Source organism: Manacus vitellinus, unplaced genomic scaffold (assembly GCF_001715985.3).
Source record: "Manacus vitellinus isolate BGI_N305 unplaced genomic scaffold, ASM171598v3 scaffold_8_pilon, whole genome shotgun sequence".
In the NCBI taxonomy this organism is placed as follows: Eukaryota; Metazoa; Chordata; class Aves; order Passeriformes; family Pipridae; genus Manacus; species Manacus vitellinus.
In genome coordinates this window covers 1628287-1649834 of record NW_021940864.1, presented here as the reverse complement: position 1 = coordinate 1649834, position 21548 = coordinate 1628287, and the positions used below count along the sequence as shown (strand labels likewise).

Genomic DNA, 21548 nt, shown 5'->3' with positions numbered 1-21548 from the left:
TAAACTTGAATATGCCTAAGGCTACCTACTAATCACTATTCTAACTGCAACACAGTACGCTTCTCAGACATACCTCAAAGACACTTTTGCTGTCAGGTAATCCTAAAAAAACTAAGTTAAAATTATTAAGTCACATAAAGTCTGGATTTTTGACCTTCATTATTACGTTATGAGCAATAACTAGGAATATGGCAGAGAATTTAAAATAGAATGCAAAGTGAGAAATTAACCAACCATGCACACCCCAGTTATTCAGTGTGGTAATGCATTTTGACAAGATCTTTCCATTCCTTGGCAGGAACCTATAAGTTATCTGCTAAAATTTCTTTTCAGAAGACCTTATATTTGTTGAAATACAGCACAAAAGGAAGGACATTTCATTTTGATCGGAGCACAAACATCAAGATAACGTAAGATTCCTCTTTAAAAGTAAAAAGGATTTCATAAGACCTAAGCGCAAACTCAGATGGGAGTCTGGAAGAAGTTCTTGCTGGTGCAACTAAAACACTCAGTTGGCTCCCTAAATAGGCATGCTGTGTCAGGAAAGACTATAATTAAACTCCCCAAGTCTGTCAGTCTTGTCTATATGGGAATGTTACTGTGATACAAATGAAGTTAATTAAAACTGTTATAACTCCCAGGTGCATAAATTTATGCTAGGGAAGAAGATCAGACGCTTTCTGCGTAGCTTTGGAGGGCAGTGTAAGCCACCTCCAGCCAGCCCACAGTTTTGCTCTGTGTACCCACAGGAGGAAGTGGAACAGTCAAACCCCTTGGGTTCATCTATACTCATGTAATGGCAGTAGCATGATGTGTCAGACCCTTCACGGGAACAAGCTGTTCCACTCACAGTGACATGTTCCATGTGTCTGCCTGCACAGCAAACTCCACTACACCTCAGCTCTTCAGATTCAACTCTCTTCCCTCTAACAGCTATGTACTGTGCAACAAAAACAATGAAAACTAACATGAAAAAATCTGAATTAAAGAAGAATATTCAGTCCTTCTCCCACTGCTTTAACATCAGGCATCCAGGCAGTTTATCATTGCCCTGAGTTCCTTCTGCTGGACAGCCACCGAAGGGTCACATTCAAGTCCCTTTAGCTTTTATGAGTCTGAGAAAGCTTCAATACTGTCTCCCTCTGTCAGTGTAGCACAGCACCTTAATACACAGATGTGTTTTTTTCTTTCTTCCCCTCTTTTTTTTTAAACATCTTTCCAAAAATCTCTAGACTCTCCAGACATCTTAGATTCCTCAGATTCCTTAGATCTGAACAAAGCTATAAAATACCTTCACGTATCGCCCACCATTGATTTCTCACGTCTTTAGTATTCTGTGGTCTCACATAAGAGACCCAACCTCCTCCTCCCCTGCTGTTCTCCTGAGGTCTGTCCTTTGGAGCATGGGACGTCTCTCTTCTCCCTAATATCACTGCAAAATCTATTTTTTATAACCTCTGCTCACCTTTATCTCCCTGCTGAAAGATTTCTAATTAGCCTGCTCGGATGATCGAAGTCTTCTGTTGCCCTCAGTGCTCTGCCTTTTGCAGTCATTGTTCAGACTTCACTGCATTAGTCTAGGACCACGGGTGAAATTATTTCATCTGTTGCTCTCTGTTCATCATAATGATAATGCAGTAACACTCTTCATTTAATGTTACCAATGTATCATGAACTTTAATATCTGCAATAAACTTAACACAGAGGAACAGATTTTGAGCTGCTTGGAAGGGACAGGAGTGCAGCAGCTGCCTGCAAAGCACTGCTCAACCCCTCTCCTCCTGGATCAGCTACCAAGAAGCAAAAATAGTCCTCAGGCACGTATGAACATTTTACAATATGACACCAAATGGGTGAGTACTCCTTGGCTACTCTGTGATGCACCCTTTGCCAGCTGGGGCATCCCTTGCTAGTTTTATCCAACAGTTCAAAGCAGAAATTGGGATGCAGAATTTGGCCACAATCATTGCATAAATGCAAGTTGCATTATTAGAGTCCCTCAAGGAAGCTGGTAAGTGCTTTAAATCAAAGAGTTCCTAATACACTGAGACACAACCTACATCACAATGTGCAGCGATTTGAAATGAAAGAACTAGCAATGCTGAAATCTTATTTTGATTGATTTTTACAGAACATAAATGTAACATCTAAGCACTCAGGCGAAGAAAAAACTCTGCAAGTTAGGTGAGACCGCCCACAGAGAATTTCTTCATCTGATCACACCAATTTGCAGAGATTAATTGTATGGAAGGAGGCACATAATGTCAAATTTCATGATAAATGGACATTATGACAGCAAACGATTTCCCCTAATGTTCCATTATGCTTCTCAACATTTTAAATTTAATTACTTGAAGAAAAAATAAAAAAGGCAAAAGCCATCAATACCCTCACCATTACACAGTATTTTCAACTTGAGAAGGCATTTTGTTTCACCATAAAGAAAACTTCATGTGTGAACTCGAGGGAGGCAGATCTCAGACATTATGACAATGTTGCTATAGCAATTATTTGTGGGAACGTGCATCAGTCGCAGCTTAGCTCTCAAGCCTACTGCTCAGCTCATGCATGCTGTTCCTAACCAGAATATAAACTGCCTGGTGCTTATTGTATCCTAATAAGATTTGTAAATTACTTACAATGATGCACTTCCAACAACTAGGAATGGAAGAATAGTTTTGTTACTAATATTTAATCATGTTCAGAAAAACCCTTTATAATTATGCATTCGGTTAGACATTTCAGCTCCTCTTTTCCGTGAAGTCAAAGTCATATCAATATATTCTAAAAGAAATCAATTACATTTCCTGAATTATTCTGCATAATATATTATTGAAATGGGGTCTGCTTTGAATAGCGGTTATTTAAGATCAGATTGATATTTGGAAGCAAAGGAAGTAAAACTTAGACAGAGACAAAATTTTATAACGATTCAGCATAAACTATGGGTGTGAAAATGCAATGTTCAAGTATTCTCAAAAGCCCAAGCAGCAGACAAAGCGGAAATAACTGAATCACCCTTGCATGTATTTTGTCCATTTAACAATACTTCATTGCTCAGCTAAAATAAATTTTCCTGGCTACGCTCATTAAAAATAAATGCAATTGTGCAACACTTGCAACATTGTGTACAACGCTTGTGATATTAACATGCAGCTTCAGGCCTCAAATCAAAACCTAAGAGCCAAGGCATCCCATACTTTGGAGGGGTTTAGGTTTGAAGCTAGTTCAGTTTAGCAAAGCAATCTGTGGACATAAAACTCCCAGACAATGGACAAACTACCTCTGCAGACCAAACCCTCTGAGGTGCTCAAGTCATATACTCAGCCAACTATAAGTGCTTTCTTCAACCTACAGTTCTTTAATCTCCAATTAATTTTATTAATCGATCTTATACTTTAAAACTGCTTCAGCAGCCAGAACAGGATGGATCCTAGGAGGGCATGATGCTTAATTTCACAATGAATTCTTTGGTAATGAAAGATCCATCATGGTACAAACTGAGTGCCCTACATAAAACAAGGCCACAGAGGACCTGGTCGTGTTCTGCATTTGTTTACCAAAATGACAGCCTCTCACTAAACTACATCAGATACACAGCGAGGCAGTTCCTTAAGATTTCCTCCCCAGTATCTGCAGCCTATCGACTTAACATACACATATTTCAGCATGTCTTAATATTTTCCTTCAGCATACTGAAAACGTTGCAGCCTCCCTCCTTTGTTCTTCCCAGCCTTGTTCTGCGGCAACGTCTGAATTAAAGTAGGTCTGAAATATCTACTTATGCAAATTACACTCAGATACTTGGGAGGATGAAAATCCTAGGAAAAAAACCTTATGTTTAACTGAGTGCTTTTTGAACAAAGCAATCATTTATCTTTAATTTTTGTCTTGAAATAAAATTCATGAGCCCTTCTGAACATGCGAAAGTCACACTTCTTAACCTCATCCATCACTGTGTGGAGTAGGCTAGTCACTCCCTGTAGTATTTTTACAGGTAATAGAGCAAAGGCATTTTCTAAAACACACTTGACACATGTTAATGCTCAGTCTGGAAGTACCTGCTTTGTTTTCAGAGCATACAGGCTACCCTGTCAACCCTTGCCTTTTTTTTTATTTTCTTTTTCAAAACTCCAAACAATAAAACAAGTGGTAACTGATTTCAATAATTAGATGTGTATAGAGCTACTCTTTAGCTTCCCTACCCAATTCTCCACATTAAAAATAGATGAGGAGAGAATGAGGTTGACATCTAAAAGTACATTCCCTTGATAGGTGACAGAAATGTGGACATCTCTAGTCCCAGGGGCTTTACTGACTGGGGAAGGGATGTCTAGGAAACTCGATCTGTAACTCCCACCCTGTAAGGACAGGACATCCTGACACAGAGTGATTCTTTCTTCTGCAATCTTGATACTTGCCTCCTATTTTCTTTATTAGCCACAATGCCAGGTAGCTGCAGTGCTGTAGACCCAAGCAAAAGCCTGCTGTCATGCCCCCCTCTTATCCTACCATTTCCTTGTAAATGCACAAAATCTCCAAACGTCCCCAATCCTAGTATTTTAAAACAACACAGAACTCAGGAAATCTGTTTTCTGGGATGGCAAAGGGAGACACACATTTTCCATTAGATGGCTGCTATTTTCCTAATTCATATGGGATTTAGCACTGGAAAATCAAAGGAAATGAAAGCCTTCCCTGCAGTATTAAATCCTTTTGTGGTTATGGATTTCCTTCAGGAGAAATTACCACCCTGGCATGCATAGCTCTGCACTTGCAGCTTTAGGCAACAGCTTCCAAATAAAACAGCAGGACAAAGACTGAATGGCCAGTTTCTTCCTGCTAAAGACTTCCACACTCATGACTCAGTTTTGATTGAAAATGTCAAGGTGGCTTTACATGGAAAGCAGCTAAAGGAAAAGGTGGGCACTAACCCACCATGAAGAAAGGGATGGCTGATAGTCTCCAAGTGGGTAAGTAGAGAGGAGTAAGTATTTTGCTTCCTATAGGTGGGACAGGGCTCCCAGCCAGTGGCTCCCATCTGCTCGTGAGCAGGAAGCACGACACCACCGCTCCACCACACCTACTGCCATTTCTCCTCCATGACCGGCTGTTTCTTCAGCCTAACGGGGCTGTGAAACGCTGGCAGAAGGGGTGTTTACAGTCATTCTGCTCTGAAAGTTAAGTCTGCCATTATAAGATTATGCTAATAGCTAAATCTCAGCTGTATGCGTCAATTTGTACTTCAGGAAGGCTGTTATCCCCTGCATCAATTTAACAGGAGCAGACTGAGCATTAAGTGGTTCTCATGCACATGGAAAATGTACATACAGCAAGTGCCACCACCGCACAATGCTGCAAATCAGGAGTTCTGGAAATGCCAGAGAAAAGCCTCCAAGAAGTGATTATAATCCTCAAATGCTGACTTGGAGATGGCAGACTTCTCTCAACAGCATATGCAGTCACAGTGCAAAATTTATTCTCCATTAAACGTGTAGTGTAAGTATCAATAAAGACCATTTGTCTTCCCTTCCTTTACTACCAATCTGACCTTGTTGTTAATAAAAGCAAGGAATAGCTTTTTTCATCAATATAGGAACACATGCAGATTGATATTTATCACTACATGGTCTGCTTAGAGCCCTTCTGGTTTTCTTAGAAGGATCACAAATTATTCACAACACTGCGGGGTTTCTTCAGTGATAACATCTGATGCATTTTATACAACATCCTTGTTTTTGTATCTGATATCAAACCCTATAAACCACATCATTTTATAGGGAACCTGAAATTGGATTCCTCTGCAACAGAACATTTCCTCCCTTGACTGTCTGCAGCACTTTATAAAATATTTATTGATAGGATGCCTAAAAATACACGTTGCCCAGCACAGCTTTAAGATGGAGAACTATTTAGCAGCCATAAACTAGATTTCACACCACAGGGTTCTTATTAGGCATAGTTGCCTAGAAATCACACTTATTTTCTGTCATATGATTATAAAATATTTTCATTTCAAATGAATAATTCAGATCACTGAACAGACATAGTTACATAATTTTTTCTTCTTCAAGATTTCACAGCAAAAGCTGCACTCCAAAACATTCGGAGGACCCAGGTGAACAAGTCTGTGTCTTTCTGCCTATTTATCTTTTATTTGAAAACAAATTTAATTACTCTTTGTGTGACATGTCGCATACTTCTGGTCAAGCCTCGGCATGAAATGCAGAGATGCTGTTTTGGGCCAGGCATCCCCCAGTGTGATTTCGTGGGATGCTGAAAAATCCCTAGGCTTGGCTGCCTGCATATAAATGAGCCAGGGCTCTTCTCCATAATGCAAATGGCAAGGCAGCCCTCTTTCCTGGCAAATTAAGGCGGTGACAAACACTTTCTCACCGCACTCAGAGATGCATGAATTCTCCAGGGAAACGTGGTGCCAGGTTTCACACCAGCAACAGAGACAGGCAGAGACACACACAGCACTGTCCCACCCGCCCGTCCCTGTCAGACCAGCCCCTGCCACGACTACATTCACTGGGTCTGTTTCCAGTGAAGCACCAAGAATCAGCCGCTACTTCTACACATTTTTGTCCAACAGGATTCTCCAACTGCAAATGTTGAACAAGAGCCAGCACTTTGACACCATAATGGTAAGGAGAGGGAGCAGTGCTCCCTCACTGCCACAAGTGTCTGCTCTTTGGGAGCCCTTGCTTGCAAGAGCAGGATCACTATGATTCCCAGTTCTTCTATTATGGATGCTGAGGTGTTCATCCTCCTCTGTAATTTATTAAAATTACAAAACCTTACCTTACCATTATTGTACCTTTTTTGTTTTTAAGATAATGAATTCCTCCATGATATGTAGATTCTCTCCCAGGACTCAGGTTTTTCACTCTCAGTGAGGGTTCATGCGAAACATAGCAAGGCACCAGCTAGCACTGCATCCAGACTGCACTAGGCTGAGTCTGGCTCTACACCATTTCTCAGGCTCTACTGTGCTTTCCAGAAAACATGCTCCATGTGTTAAGGACACGCCTTAACATTGCACAACATACCTAATCTGAGCACACTAGCAATCAGTTCACTAGAATATTTCATTCGCAAGCACATCTGTTGCAGCATATTTCACCGTATTCAAGAGACTAGACAAAAACCCACTGTCCACTGTCTGTAGGCATATGATGCATCCATCTCGTGCAAAACAATGGTTTTGCTTTACCAGAAAGGAACTGAATACAACTGAGAATTTTTACTTGATGAATATAGAAATCTTATTTGAGATTTAATGTTTACTTTACCTTGTAAAGCACAGAGCAAACACCGGAAAAATTATTGTGAAACATAAAAAAAAAAAAAGAGAAAAGTTAAAAAGCTAATTAACAGTGGTTGAAACTTGCTTGGTTCAAACAATAACCTGTCCGAGCGACAGCATTTGCCAGCACAGCAAATGCTTAGCCTTGCAGATAAAGCTTTGAACTCACTGTGTTTTTCTAGCACCTGAACCACTAATTAAAAAAGAATAATTTAAAAGAAAGCATAATCTTACCTACAGACAAGAAAAGTGACTAAATATTTAATTCTCTCATACACAGTGAACTAGAAAATAGGCAGACTGAGCATGTGTGTGTTTGGGGGAGATTCTGTTTAATCCATGCAGTTCATAATGTTTAGAGAGATACAATCACCGTTTTGCAGCTGCTTTCACTTAGGTCACTGCTGTATGACTCAAAACTGCATTAAATTGTCAATTCTAAGAATGGTGAATAGTTGTATTCAGCTTCAGATTGGGTCCTACCTTTAAAGTCTGCACTGCCTGTACCACAACAAGGACATAGTTCTGGAGATGCCACGCACTGCATGCAATGGTTTTAACATTCCAGCTTCTACTTGCCAGGAACTATAAACATTTAGAAGCACTAGAGATTCAGGAAACTCATTATTTCTGCCCAAAGTCCAAGCATTTAGATCAACCCCCCTCCCACTTATGCATCCTTATGTTTTGCAAAATGAAACTAATTTACGTCTTCCTGCTTCTTTTTCCATAGGCAATCACCCATGACCTCCAAGACTCTTTATTTTTAGCCCCTTCTGCTCTGCCTAATCTGGTAAAAGAGACACTTTAGCTTAGAGAAGCAAGAGCTGCAATGCTTCAGTGCACAGCTGAGAGCTGCGGCCAGCACTGGGTATACCCAAGAGAAAAAGTACTTTTGTGACAGCAGCAGCTGCTCAGCATTAAAACAGAACCATGCAAGCAACAAATAGCCCTAATTACTCTAGATAAGAAAATTATCTGCAAAGTGCAATGACAGAATCTCTGAAATACATGCACACAATCTTATCAGACATGGAACCTCATTTTCTTAAGCAATCAGGATCTCCTTTGAGAACACGTTCTATTTCTCATGGTAGTTGCTCTACTTTTCTCATTCCCAGACTTTTTAGCTACTGGGGATAATATGAATGGATTAACAACCGATTTTAATGTCATGTAACACTGGTAACATACATATAATGCAGTAATTATATAAGCAACTGTCTCTATAATCACTCTTCAAGGAATCACTATCTGCAAATCTGCCACTTCGCCTTTAGAACTACAGCCCTAACCTGTCAAAATCAAATTGGATTTCTATTAGAATACTGCAGAAGTTAACCAAATAAGCTACGGAACCATGTCTTGCAACAGATCAATATTTCATGCCATAATTTATCCTGTGGAGAACCAAAGTATAAAGACATTTAGATAAAACATGAACTTTCATTTTGTTATCATTTTTTGACTTCTTCTCTTCTCCCACAGAAATCCAGTGCAACTTCAGAAGTTCCAAAACCTAAAGCCATACCTGTTGGGGGCTAAACTATACTAAGCATTGAAGAGATTATGGATTTTAACCAAATAGGAATTCCTATATTTGACCCAAACCATTTTTGCTGTTTATCACAGAAGAGATACTAAAGCACAAGGATATTTTAAAAAGAAAGGAGATGAAGGAATAAAATGTGCAGATGTTCACAAATGCAAGAGCCACTTTAGTCAATTCCCTGAAAGACAAAAGTGGCTTCAGCCTGCTCTTTGTAATGAGTGCTCTTTCCCCTCTAATGGCAGCATCTAATTTTTTGTTTGCATCTACATATAATTTCAAAATCAAACAGAAAAGACCAAATTGCTTTACAAGAAAATTCTTCCCCTAACTGCTCTTTAACTTCATCTCCCACTTCTGCTCCCCTTCCATAATGTCAACTGGATCTAGTAGAAGTTTTTATAAGCAAGGATGAATTCCACTGGTGTAATTGCACTAAATGAATCTTTAGGTCTTACCAGGCATTACCCCCACTGCTACCAGAGGGAATTTTGCTTGGATAAAGACCAATGTCTACGAGCCACTAGTTTTGCTAAAGGCTCTGCAGAAATTCAGATCATTAAGAGGAGCCCCTGGATTAGGATTATTTTGTTGGTTGTTCCACTGTTACTGAGATGACTTCTTAAATAAATGCACTGTTGCTAACAGGCTACTTTGGTTCACGTACAGAAATATTTCTCAGCTAATGGATGTCTTCTTTAGCATGACTGTGAAAGGCCAGCCCAGAGGTCACGAGACATTGCCAGAGGCAAATGTTCTTCGTAAACATCTTGAAACATAGATATGCAGAATCAGAATGCATTGTGTAATCTTTCTAACTGCCCCCCCCAAATGTTTTACTCTCATTATTATAATAAACACAAAATGGTGATGACTTTTAAAAAACACCAATGCTTCAGCAACCTGAAAACTGCTGGTGTCAGGAAAGAACATCTGAAAAATGTCCAATAACAATAATCTACTTTAGGCTCTGTCAGGAACCAGTAACACAAATTCTCATTACAGTATATAACTATGTTCATGCTTATGTTGTGGACTTGTAATTTGTTCAGGTCTCTTTCTATTAAAACAATGCCTAGTGAAAATGACAGAAAAATAAAACAGAAAAATAAATTCACTGTTCAGCATTCCTAAACAACTAATTTAAAGGTCCAAATTTGGACTGTCAGGCATTTTTCTCCCTAAAGCCTTTTAATACATTTCTGCTGCATAAAGGTCCATCTAGAACTTTGGAAACAGACTGGACTTTACAATGCAGAAATTCTTTTTCAGTCTTACATTCTCAACTTAGGGAACTATGAATAAGTTCCTGTATGGGTTAATGAACCACTACGAGTTTTTCTATAAAATTTGTGTCTTCCTGGCTTCTTCTAGACTTCCCTGCCCTAAGTTAGAGATGTCTCTTAACTGAATTGAACTACTGCTGGTTGGAAAAGGCTTGGACATATCTCCCATGCCACTGATGGGTGGAGACTGTTTCTATATATTGGGAGATTCAACAAAGTAATTTCTTTCTGGTTTAGAAACAGTAAGGCTAAATTTGTTTGATGTCCAGTATTTGTACCCAATAAGACCTTCTCTCTCCCAGAAAGAAAACAGGCAATAAAAAATACAAGCACCGATCTAGGCAAGCAAATTCTCACCTGTAACTTCCCCAAGGCGAGGGTGGGAAGAGGTTTTTTCTTCTCAGCATGGGATTTTGGTATTTAACATCACATTGATGCTGGAGAGCTCTCTGGCCTGCACCAGTAACTCCCTCCCAATTTAACTTGAATCCTGCTGTTGGTTTAGCACAGAGGTGGATGCCAGAACATGTGCAAAGACCCACTCCTCTTTCTTGGTAGTTGCTTTTTTTGTGACATTGCGCCCAATCATCTTATCAACACACATCTCAAAATGTGACCTCCCACAGGTATTCTCATATAATTTTCACATTTAATATAAACAGCTCATAAGAGCTACATTGGGTGAGCAAAGTGGAAGTGATTTTTTTTTTTTTAAATCTATTTTATTATACCAGGTTAAAACCTGGCTTCATTTCAAAATCCCCAAACTTTCTTTCCCCAATGCCTTATGTTAATTGATGGATCTCAAAAGCTACACACAGAAAAGAGTTTCTAATGCATCCAAACATCTTCTAAAGGTTGGCTGAAATACATGTACAGATAAAAGAAACTACTTTTATTTAGCATCATCTTTTCAATTCTCTGACTGAATGGATATCTTGATATTGGAAACTTTGGATCTCAGTTGCTTTTTAAGCTTGATATTCCTCAGGCTTTTCCATGCTCAGGTCTAATAGCAAACTGTCCTCTTCTGCTGCCCGTTTGTTCACAGGCAGGAAACTTCAATTTTTTGAAATATACCCCATCAAGCAGCTTTGCTACCTTATCAGCACAACAGCACCTGACAAATAAATGCCAGATGTATCATAAGCATCAGCTGAAACAATTCCACCTTGTCCTACCTTTGTGTTCTCTGGCGAACTTTGGCATCAACCAACTGCAGATTCAGCTACTTACCAGTTCTCCAGGCTGCTTTCACTCCTCCCCAGACTAGCCCAATTCACATCTGTTTATGTTCTTTCCTGTTATGGCTTTAGGAAAACTACAGTCCTTCCTAGGGATAAATACACTACTTTGGGACTTTGCAGATTGCCACAAACTGCTTCACTGTTTAATCCTGCATTTTAGCAAATTTCACTGTGATACAGAGATGGACAGCAAATGTCAAGGAATGTGTGGTGTAATCTACAGGGTCAAAGCCTGCCTGCATCTACCCTCTATTCAGTTCTTGCTGGAACTGAATTTTTAAAAAATGTACAACAAGAAGAAAATAAAACTCCCCTGTTGCCCACTGCCGCCCGAATCTTCTCATTGTGCATCCATCTCACTCTTTGGCAGTGATATTTTGGTATCCTTCTCCTGCCTCAGAATTCCACAAGGATAAACTGTACAGTGTCTCAAGAGATTTGTTTTCTGTTTCTAGAAGGTTAAGATGTCCTAGTCTTCTTAGGCTGTTTTTTTTTTTAAGGGGTTACAGGAGTTTCCAAGACTGGTTTTTCAATCATCAACTCATATAATAGATAATATTCTACAACTTAATTAATCCTTTCTTCCACTACCTCCAATTCACTATTCAGTGTTTACTACGCTCAAGTGCTCTTGAGAATGGTATGAACTGAGAAGTTTGGGGTAGCATGTCTGTCCAAAGAAGATTCTCTGCCTGAAATCAGATTACTCCAATGCATTCTTTTCCCTTTGTATCAGGGCTGAAAGCTCTCTGTGATCATTCTCAAATACATAAGCTCTCCTGCACAGCTGAATCACTGCAGGAAAAATGGGAAAAAAACGTATCAAATATTTTTACAACTCCACCTGAGTATGAAAATACGCACACACATACCCACTGCACAAAAGGGTCTTGTTTTGAAGGAGAAGCTGCCAATTAGCTGTCCCCACAAGGCTAATTTATAACTCTGTGACTTCCACAGCTGTAGCCCACAACAGCTGCATGCAAGATTCAAAGTACCTGCTGAGGGACGAATCCTTTCAGAGACTTTTCACTTTGTTGTTCTGAATAACTCTTCATCAGTGTTCTGAGCATAAAAGCACGCTGGTGTACGACCTTGGGAAGGGTGTCTTCTTCATGGGCACGACATGCAAAGGCAGGAATCAAAGACGGCAGGTTTGCGAGACCCTGGTGGCAGGCAGATGTATATATAGAGAGAGCATTGGCTGCTCTGTTTTAAAAATATACTGAAAGAAAGCTCTAGCACCAGGTTCCTGTTCCCTTTATACTGATATGGCTCTAAGAGGGACTACTGCCTGCGAGCTCCTGGCACAATGTGCAGTGCCAGAGGACCAGGCATGGGGCAAGGGCAGGTGCAATGATCCTTAGCTGAATTTTCAGCCAGAAAGAAACAACAGATATAAGAAGCAAGTATTGATCCCAGAAATTGCAGGGGGATGCTGGTTCTGAAATGAGAGTATAACACTCAGTCTACCACTGTAAATGAGGTTAAAACTAAAATGAAGAAGAGACTGCACTAACAAGGGCAGCAGAGCCAGTTACAGGACTCTTATTTTGAGATTTTAATTGGCATGAAATTGATGTTAAGGAGAGTCCCACTGTTTCCCCTGATCTGACCTCTGCAGTGTGAGATAAACAAAACTTCCCTGATAAAGACTACAATCTCAACTCTTAAAATGTATCTGGTACTCAGTAGCCACCTGCTTCCTATAGACAATCTAATAAAATTAGAGATCCTTGGAATGAAGCCAGTGTTTTGCTCCATTCAGCATCCAGACCTGGCTGGTTTCCTCAGATGGAGAGATCGTGGACTGGGCACACACACCACGCTGGCAGCCCGAAATCAGGCCACCAGCACAAGGAAGAGCATCAGCAGTTTGACTGCAGGTGACACCCCTGTACATGTGCTATCGTAGTGTTCCCTGCTGAAATTCCTCTTTGTTTTTTAGAAACTGAGAGTGCTTGCTGAACAAAGCACCCTTTCCAATATTCCAGAGCCAGAACACCTTACATGGAAATCAGATTCAGCAATTTATGCAGCTACTAACATTTCCAATAGGTCAAAATGAATTTACAAACAAGAAGATAAAAACCCCAGGCTTCTTTTGACTACTGAGCTGACTAATTGCCACAGTTCTGAGGACCATATTTGGCATCTGTGTCCAACTTACAGGACCACCCTTTGAGGACAGAGACAAACCCAGTGTATATAGAACATGGTAGTTTCCTTAATCCCCACTCCCAATTATTTTGCAAGGGTCACAGGATATTCCTGCCTTTCCTTTCTTCCAAGAATATCCTTCCCCCTCCCAGTTATCAGCACTAATACAATTAAGCATACATCCATGCAAAACTATTCACAAGAGGAAGAAATGTCACCTCCAAATCAACAAACATTCAATAGAGGAAGAAGTCCACCTAAAACCAAAGAAAAAATGAATTGTTGGCTTATTTCAGGTCATATACATACATGCAAAACTCTGAACCAAGAGTAACTCAAATGGCACCTGGAAAATGCAAATATGATTGCACTTTTTCTAACATAATTATTAGACAGCCAACTTCAGCATTCAGTATAATTTCAACTCAAGACACAACTCACTGGTCATTCCCAGTGCCCTCTATTAGACAGATGTCCTGTTCTGGGACACTGATACTAGAGGAAAAGCCCAACAGAGAATATTCATTGGAAAGGAAAATTACTTTTTATATCTGGAAATAGTGGCACTAATGTGTTAGAGTAAGACCACGTGAAGTGCAAAGCTCTATGAATTGCATGTGCGCTAGTTCAGCAGTGACTCAAACTTTCTCCAAAATGGTAGAATAATGGGATTTGTAACTGTTATGTTAAATTTTTGCTTGGATCCTCAAATTCAGTTAAGACCTAGAGATTATCTGGCATATTCATAAATGAATGAGGAACGCAAGTTCCCAGAAATACAAAAAGGAATGGGATTTACTATATTAAAGGTATAAATACAGATAATCCCGCACTTGCAGACTGGTTGGGCAAGGAAGTGGGGCTGGAAAGAACAGGACCATCAGTGCCAAGACTTTAGCTAAGACAGATGCAGACTCTAGTCAGGCTCTGAATAACATCAGTTTCCATATTGTGAGAACATTGTTTAACTAACATTTTTCACAGCTTCATCTGCTCTTACTCTGGTTATCAACACGGCTAAGGCAACATCTTTCCGTTTTGCTCTCTGTCACTCAGCAGTAGTACAGGCATATGCCATGCACTGATAGTCTCATAAACAACTGAAGCTGCTTATAGTTCATTCAAGGGGAATAATGTTATGTTCCGGAGTCATCCCAATATTTAGTAATCTCAAGATGGTTCTGTCTAATTAATCACAAATAAATGAGAATCTTCTCTTGGAATTGAAATGCATTACAGTTGAGGTAGGTTTCCAATGGGAATCAGTCACTTTCCCACTATATTTTTAGATTATTTACTCAGGTTACTTTCAGTTTTCCTATTTCAAAGTACAGCAATACCTGAAGTTGAAAAGCTGACTTTAATCCTTGAAGTTGTCTGGATACCAGGCTATAAAAAGAATAATACAAAGTCTACTAGAGCAGTCAAGTCAGTCCTGGCACAATGCAAGGCAGGAGCAAGGGTCACGGATCAGCTGCCAGAGCTCCTCATCTTTCAATGGCTGCACACTGGAAGAATGCTCCCACTGTCATAAAAGATGCTGCCCATTCCTGGTTCAGATATATCACCTATACAGCAATGGGGAACAGGTATTACAGACAGTTTGGACACAAGAAAATTGTCTCAGACTTTTTCAGGACTAGGTTACCATCTCAGTCGCCTATTTTAGGCTGCCAGAAAGCAAAGATTAGACAAAGTGACAGATACATTCCTATGGGCTTAAAAGTTGCTATTATTTCCTTTGTAACCGTCTGGTGCACAAAAACAGTGAGATTTGAATGTCAGTCTGTATCCTTTCTGCCTCATGTGTCCTCCCCAGTAACCCTGAAGGAGTATTTTGCAAAGGTCGCCTTTGCAGCCTTTTCAGATGTCTCCGCTATCGCTTTGCTTATGTTATTCCCTATATATGCCCTGTAGACAGGGGAAATATGTAGCAATAGAAATTTGCTGCACAGGTAAAGCCGCAAAGGGAAGAGTCAGGGCTGGTAAAGATGACAATTGTCAGTGCAGCTGACGGAAAAGCGTGGTGTCTTTGTTCATGCCTTTAGGTAAAAACGGTGCAACTGGCAATCTAGAACTTAAGACACAGGCAGAAAGAAAGAAATTATGCTGATTCTCTCTTAGCTATTTCATGCACCCTGACCCCGCAAGAGTTAGCAGAAAGATCTTACTGCCTTTTTAGCCAGTTGGAATAAATTCAATAAATAGGAAGGGGAGTAACATAAAGGATTTCCTATAAAGTCTCTTCCTAACCACAACTGAACAAGGCAACCATAATCCAACATGCGCTGAACAGACCAGGAGACTCCTGCAGAGATATTCCGCTGGTCCAGGCTGAGTTTAAACTCATTTAAGGGATGCAAACCGTGTTTCTCAGGGCTAAGCTTAAATAAGGATGTAGTACCCTAGCATTGTGCCCTGAATGCCTAGGACAGGAGGAGAGTTATTTCTGGCCCTGATGCACCATGTGCTGAAATCGGCCACTGATGCTCACGTGGGACGCGGCAGTTCCGCAGACGCAGTTGTTGGCGAGGGCCCGGGGCTGCTCAGGCTGTTCGGTGCAGATGGACATCCTCTATGAAATCACAGGCTACATTTTTTAGCTTGGTTTTGCAAAGCACCGTGAAGCTGGCACGGGCCAGGGGAAGTGAGCTTGCCCAGGCTACGGTGGTTGACGTTGACATCAACCACACTGAACATATTTGCATTTGGCAAGGGATCTTACCGGAAGGGATATTTTTATGGGCCCGCTGTGATTTTGGCTAAGCCATCTCCCACCCCTTCGTCGCTGCTATAAAACATGGCAGAGGTTTGTACTTTGTCCATGTCCTTGGCTTCCCCAACGTTGGTGCATTAATGATACTTAATACCATTAATGATACTTAATATTGAATATACCTGCGTTATATGTAAAATTTTGACTTTTTGTTCACTGTCATATCCCTGTTATTAAGTAATTATAACATCGATGGGGAACTCAAAAATATGCTTTACTCCTAAGGGCCGTATGAACTTCTACTATACAACATACTCTAGAAAAATAATGTATATTTGCTCATTTCCTGTGTACTCTCTGGGAACCACCTTTCTTAAAGGTCCTTTGCTCATGCATGATGAAACATAGTCATGCACCTCTTCAGTGCAGTCGTGCCCCAGGTGTATGTTCTGCTTTGAGGGACATGTAAGAATTGGTAGCAGTCATAGGGCAGACACACAACTCCAGACTCTAATTACCCTTTTTCTGACACTGAACTTGCTCGTCAACTCTACTAACTTAATGCATTTGGTTAATAGCTCAAATAACCCCATAGAAAAATTTTGAAAGTCCAACAAAACCCCTGAATGACTAAGGTGGAGCAGCATTAAACACCACCACAGAAAAGCAAGTATTTCCCTCAGCCTCCAATATAGAAAAATAAAACAGTATACGTGGTGGTATAGCTTCACAATGAGAGTGAACTAGCAAGGGAATTTTGAAATAGATAGGAAAGGGAATAAAAGAAATCAGAAGAACTACAAAAAATGAAAAAAAAAATAGAAAACTTGCGGAAACTTAGGGAAAATAATTTACGTCTTTACTTCATGTCATTTCATTTTTATTGGTTTGCAGCCATACCACAGCCAATTTAGAGAAACCAGTGAACAAGACTCTAACATTATTGTGGCCAAGAAATGAAATTTACTGTGTGCTAAAGTCCACAATTTACTGTATTCATTTCTGGATTTGTGCCAAAAACATATGGCTAGACTCAAACCAGAGTGTTCCAAGGTCCTAGACCTTACAGACTCTCAGCGTGAGGAATGCCTTACCACCTGAAAACTTCCCAGCTCTTTACTGGCAAGGAATCAGTTCATGAGATGGAATTCAGAATGAATCATTTTGGTGAAAATACCATCTTGCTCATTTCCCACTTAATTCTGACATATTTTTAGCGACAATCATCCAAGAGATAGGTTTAGAAATCAGTTCATATGTCCTTACATACTTGGGACTTTATGCTCTCAGACTTCTGCCAAGGATAACATGTCAGTGCCACTGAAGACAACGACAAAACTTCCACTGACTTTAAGGATGGTAGAATTTCACCCTAAATCCACCTTTTTTGGAAACCCAGACACACTGTTGCACAGGACTAACCGGTGTGTCTACAATGCTCAGATGTCCTGAGCATTCCTGATACAGAAGACACTTTCTAATCCCTGATTGTTCCGCCTTTTTTTTTTTTGCACACATTTTTTCCCTTCTCTAGTAGAGAAGTGCATTCTCTAGAATTACCATTCCCTAGTAACACAGTCAAATGCATCATTAGAGGGGAAAAGGCTAGTAGCAATCTGGATGTATGGGCACAGAAAAATAATTTGACCTCCTTTGCAGCATCCCATCAAAAACTAACCAGCTATTGCATGGGGGCTGCACAGAAACAGTCCCAACAAGTACTTCTGCAGAGGGATTGCAAGGGTTTTGTTGGCTGCAGAAAAGCTGATCACTTAGCTGCTGGAAAAAACAGCTAATTCATAAGAATTAGTAACATGAAACAAATAGAATGACTAAACTTTATAGCAATACACACAACTAAAATAATTATAAAATATTTCAAGCTATTGAAGATGTCAACCAAGACATTATGAAAATCATTCACTGTTCACCAACAAGTTCTGACTGTCAAGCTTCTCCTTGGCTAAGACTGAATATGCTGTTTTCTTCAACTATTTATCTTGAAAGGCTCAGAAAGGTTTTCTTTTGTGTATATACACACAACTCAACCAAGTCATGACACCATCTCTAAAAGTGTGAAGACATAAAGAGCTCTAAGGAGAGGAAACGACTCCCCTAAGCAGTGGCAGTGGGGGACCCAAGGCAGAAGGGTGTCAGCAGAGTGGGAAATCCTTTTATGAGGTGGAGCTGCTATAGTTTACATGGCTGTTCCAAACACCATGATTTTCAGTAGCTGCGAAAAGAGAGGACAGATGAACAGGTAGTGGTCCCAGATCCTAGAGTATATACTCTATTTGGATTACAGCAGGTTAGACTGTTTTCTCATTTGTGCCACCAAACTATCCTCATCATGGTACTTTTGTTAAATCACCAACCTGGCACAGGAGCACTTTCAGAAGAATGTGATTTTCATTTTGAAACATCTGTATTTTAATCTTTTCTTTGCACTCCTGTTCTCTGGTACTCCACGTGGCTACCTTCCATAATGGCAACACAGAATGGCTGAACCTCCTCTGCATTTCTTCCTCATGGCAGGAAAGCCATACTGACAAATCTTAACTTTCTACGTCATCTCAAATGCACAAGGTCAAAAAATAAATCTTCTCGCACTCTGACTGGGTTTTCTTGCTAAATCAGCATTACTCCAAGACATAAAGCACAGTTGAGATTTTAAACACTGTCCTTAGGCTGTCTGTCTCCTCTGAATTCCTGTTGAATATTGATTTTGGATTTAAAGGTCCAACTGCCCACCTAATCAGGTTGTGTATACAAACTTTGTCTGATTAATGGGTTATTTTAAATGCACAGCTACTTCAAGGACTAAAGAACATGGACAACATGAACTTTCCTTGTCTTGCTTTATGCCACAAGGTTTTAGATCAAACTATACCTTTACAGAAACACAGGCTTGCCCTTCAGGATACAACCACCAACCAGACTTTTCTGTGAATTGCTTTTTCGGATGCAAAAATTCTAAGGCAATTCTGCTAAGCCTTAGTTATAAGCAATCTTAAAATACCAGAAACATTACTTGGTATTAAACTTGAGACCACATGTTGGTTTGAGAGATATTCATAACTCTAGCAGACCTTATATTAAGCAAATGGAATTCATTTTGTACACGCTATCTAGATGCATCTCTCCACAGGTGAGCTACCATCTAGGCAGGTTTAATGGACAATTCCTCAGGCTGCCCTGGCAATTACTCCTCTGCTGACCTGGAAGGATCATTAATATTAGGGAGCTGAGATGCAATTCAATTTCCATTCTGACTCAGCCCTAAGCTCCTTCTAAGTGGATGCTGTCAGCTGTGTCAAATTATATATGAAGCCTAGATGATGTGGAGGACTATTAGGAAGAGACCTGGGAATGGTAAACTCAATTCACAAAGTTTTCAGCCTAAACTTGAGTAGTGGCCTAAGATACCAATAGGCCAGAACCATTTGGCATGGGAAAACTCTAATAGATACCCAAAACATTTTTTTGGGGGGTAAGATGCTATGAGAAGAGCAAAATCAGGTATGGATTAGCTCAGAGCAATAAGAGACGAGCTGCTTACAGAACGGCATGTTCAGTGATTTAAATGCATAACATAAACAACCCCTAAAAGGCTTAATGGCAGAATTCTGAGGAAGCCCAGCTAACAAATGCAAATAGCATTACACAATATACCCAGTACACCACAGATACTGTTTGATCCTTAGCCCCACAACTGCAGCAATAAATAAAAAATAATTAAGATAGCTCAGATCCAGATCAGCAGGCAACCTTTAGACAATCATGGAAAAGCCCCCCCAAAACCATAACTCCTCTCAACACAATGGCTATAACCTGTAAACCAGGATAAAACTGAACAACTGTCCCCCCCACTTTATTATCCTCTGATTCATTTGAAAGAAAAGAAATGTACCAAAAAACGCTTTTCCCCTTTCTAGCTAATGGGGGGAAATGAGAGGTTTATGTAAAGATGGAAGCTGCTGCTTCCTTGCTTTAAAAGCCCTTTAACCTCTTTTGGCAACCCTCATCCTCACCTTTGCCTTCGCCTACTATCATGATACACCTGTCCCACCTGATGCCAGCTCTGGTGTTGCCAGCAGAATTCCCATGGTGCGTGCAGGCGCGACAGTGCCACGGCATTTTAACTCTTCTTGGGGAGAATAAGGAGCTAAAAAGATCATGAACCTCCCCAGAGGAACTGAGCGCTCCCACAAACACGCATACCTTTCTGCTCGTTTTCAGGTAATATGGAAAGCTTTTTAATCAAAGGTCTTTTAAATTAGATACCTTGGAGCTTTGTTATTTTCAGATAAATAAATAAATAAATAAATGAACAGACCCCCCCCTTGCTCTTCCGTGTTAGAAACAAGCAAATAAACAATCAACCTTTAAAAAATACACAAACACGTTCATTGTCATAAACATGCAGCGATTTACCCTCCCCCGAAAGATTAGAATGAACTCATTTAAAAATGAAACTACTTTGCATTATATATCACCAAATATTAGTCAATCAGATACAGTCATTCATTTATATGCGATTTTTCTTATCAAAGCATGCATAAAACTCACAGGAATTCCCGTTGTGCAAATGCTCACTGAAAAAAAATCAAATCAAAACAAGTACACACATACGTACACACACACGTACACACATATTCTAAGCCAAGATGAAAAGCATGCATGGTCAGGGTTTAAGCATCATTTAAGCCAAAATAATTGCTAGATTATTAAAAAAGAAAGCAGCCTGGCAATTATTTGAAGCAGGTTTTATTCATGCTTTTATTTGATTCTTCTCGATTTTCCTTTCCTTTAAACAATTTGTAGCAAACATGCTAAAAAAAAAAAAAGGCTCTATTGTTCAAAAAAAGCAGAAGAGAAAAAAACCAGCAGCATCCATGCTCTGGGTACCAAAGCGTTATTTTCTTGGAGCAGAAAAGAAAAAAAAAAAACCAACACATTTAAAAGCTTTTCTAGATTTAAAACATATATCGTGCAGAAATTTGATCTTAATATTAATGACATGCAATCTCCAAGGAGACGTATTCTAATTAAAAAAAAAAAAAAGTCATTTTCAGTAAATCGGCATAAATGCCTTTTTTTTTTTTTTTCCTTTCTCCTCCTTGCTGTCAGCCTAAAGGTATCTTAAACCCTGCATGCGGCAGTGCTTCGCCTGTGCGCTGCATCGGCTGTGAGAGAAGAAGCTACCTGAGAGTTTTCACAGTGCCATCTCATATCCATGTCTGCCTGGCTACCCTGCGTGCTTACAGTTGTTTTTTTT

At 39.9% G+C, this 21548-nt stretch overlaps 1 protein-coding gene across 24 annotated transcripts in view; it reads right to left on the bottom strand.

Annotated features, from left to right (window-relative positions):
• NRXN1 (neurexin 1) overlaps positions 1-21548 on the bottom strand; it is a 705404-nt gene that overhangs the window by 32673 nt on the left and 651183 nt on the right. For 2 of the 24 annotated variants that reach the window (XM_029965174.1, XM_029965175.1), the window contains exon 1: positions 21476-21542. The exons of the other annotated variants lie outside the window; for them this stretch is intronic. In XM_029965174.1, the coding sequence (XP_029821034.1) occupies positions 21476-21508 (33 nt within the window). In that variant the 5' untranslated portion in view covers positions 21509-21542. Of the gene's footprint in view, positions 1-21475; positions 21543-21548 lie in introns of those variants that run through there. 24 annotated transcript variants of the gene reach the window in all.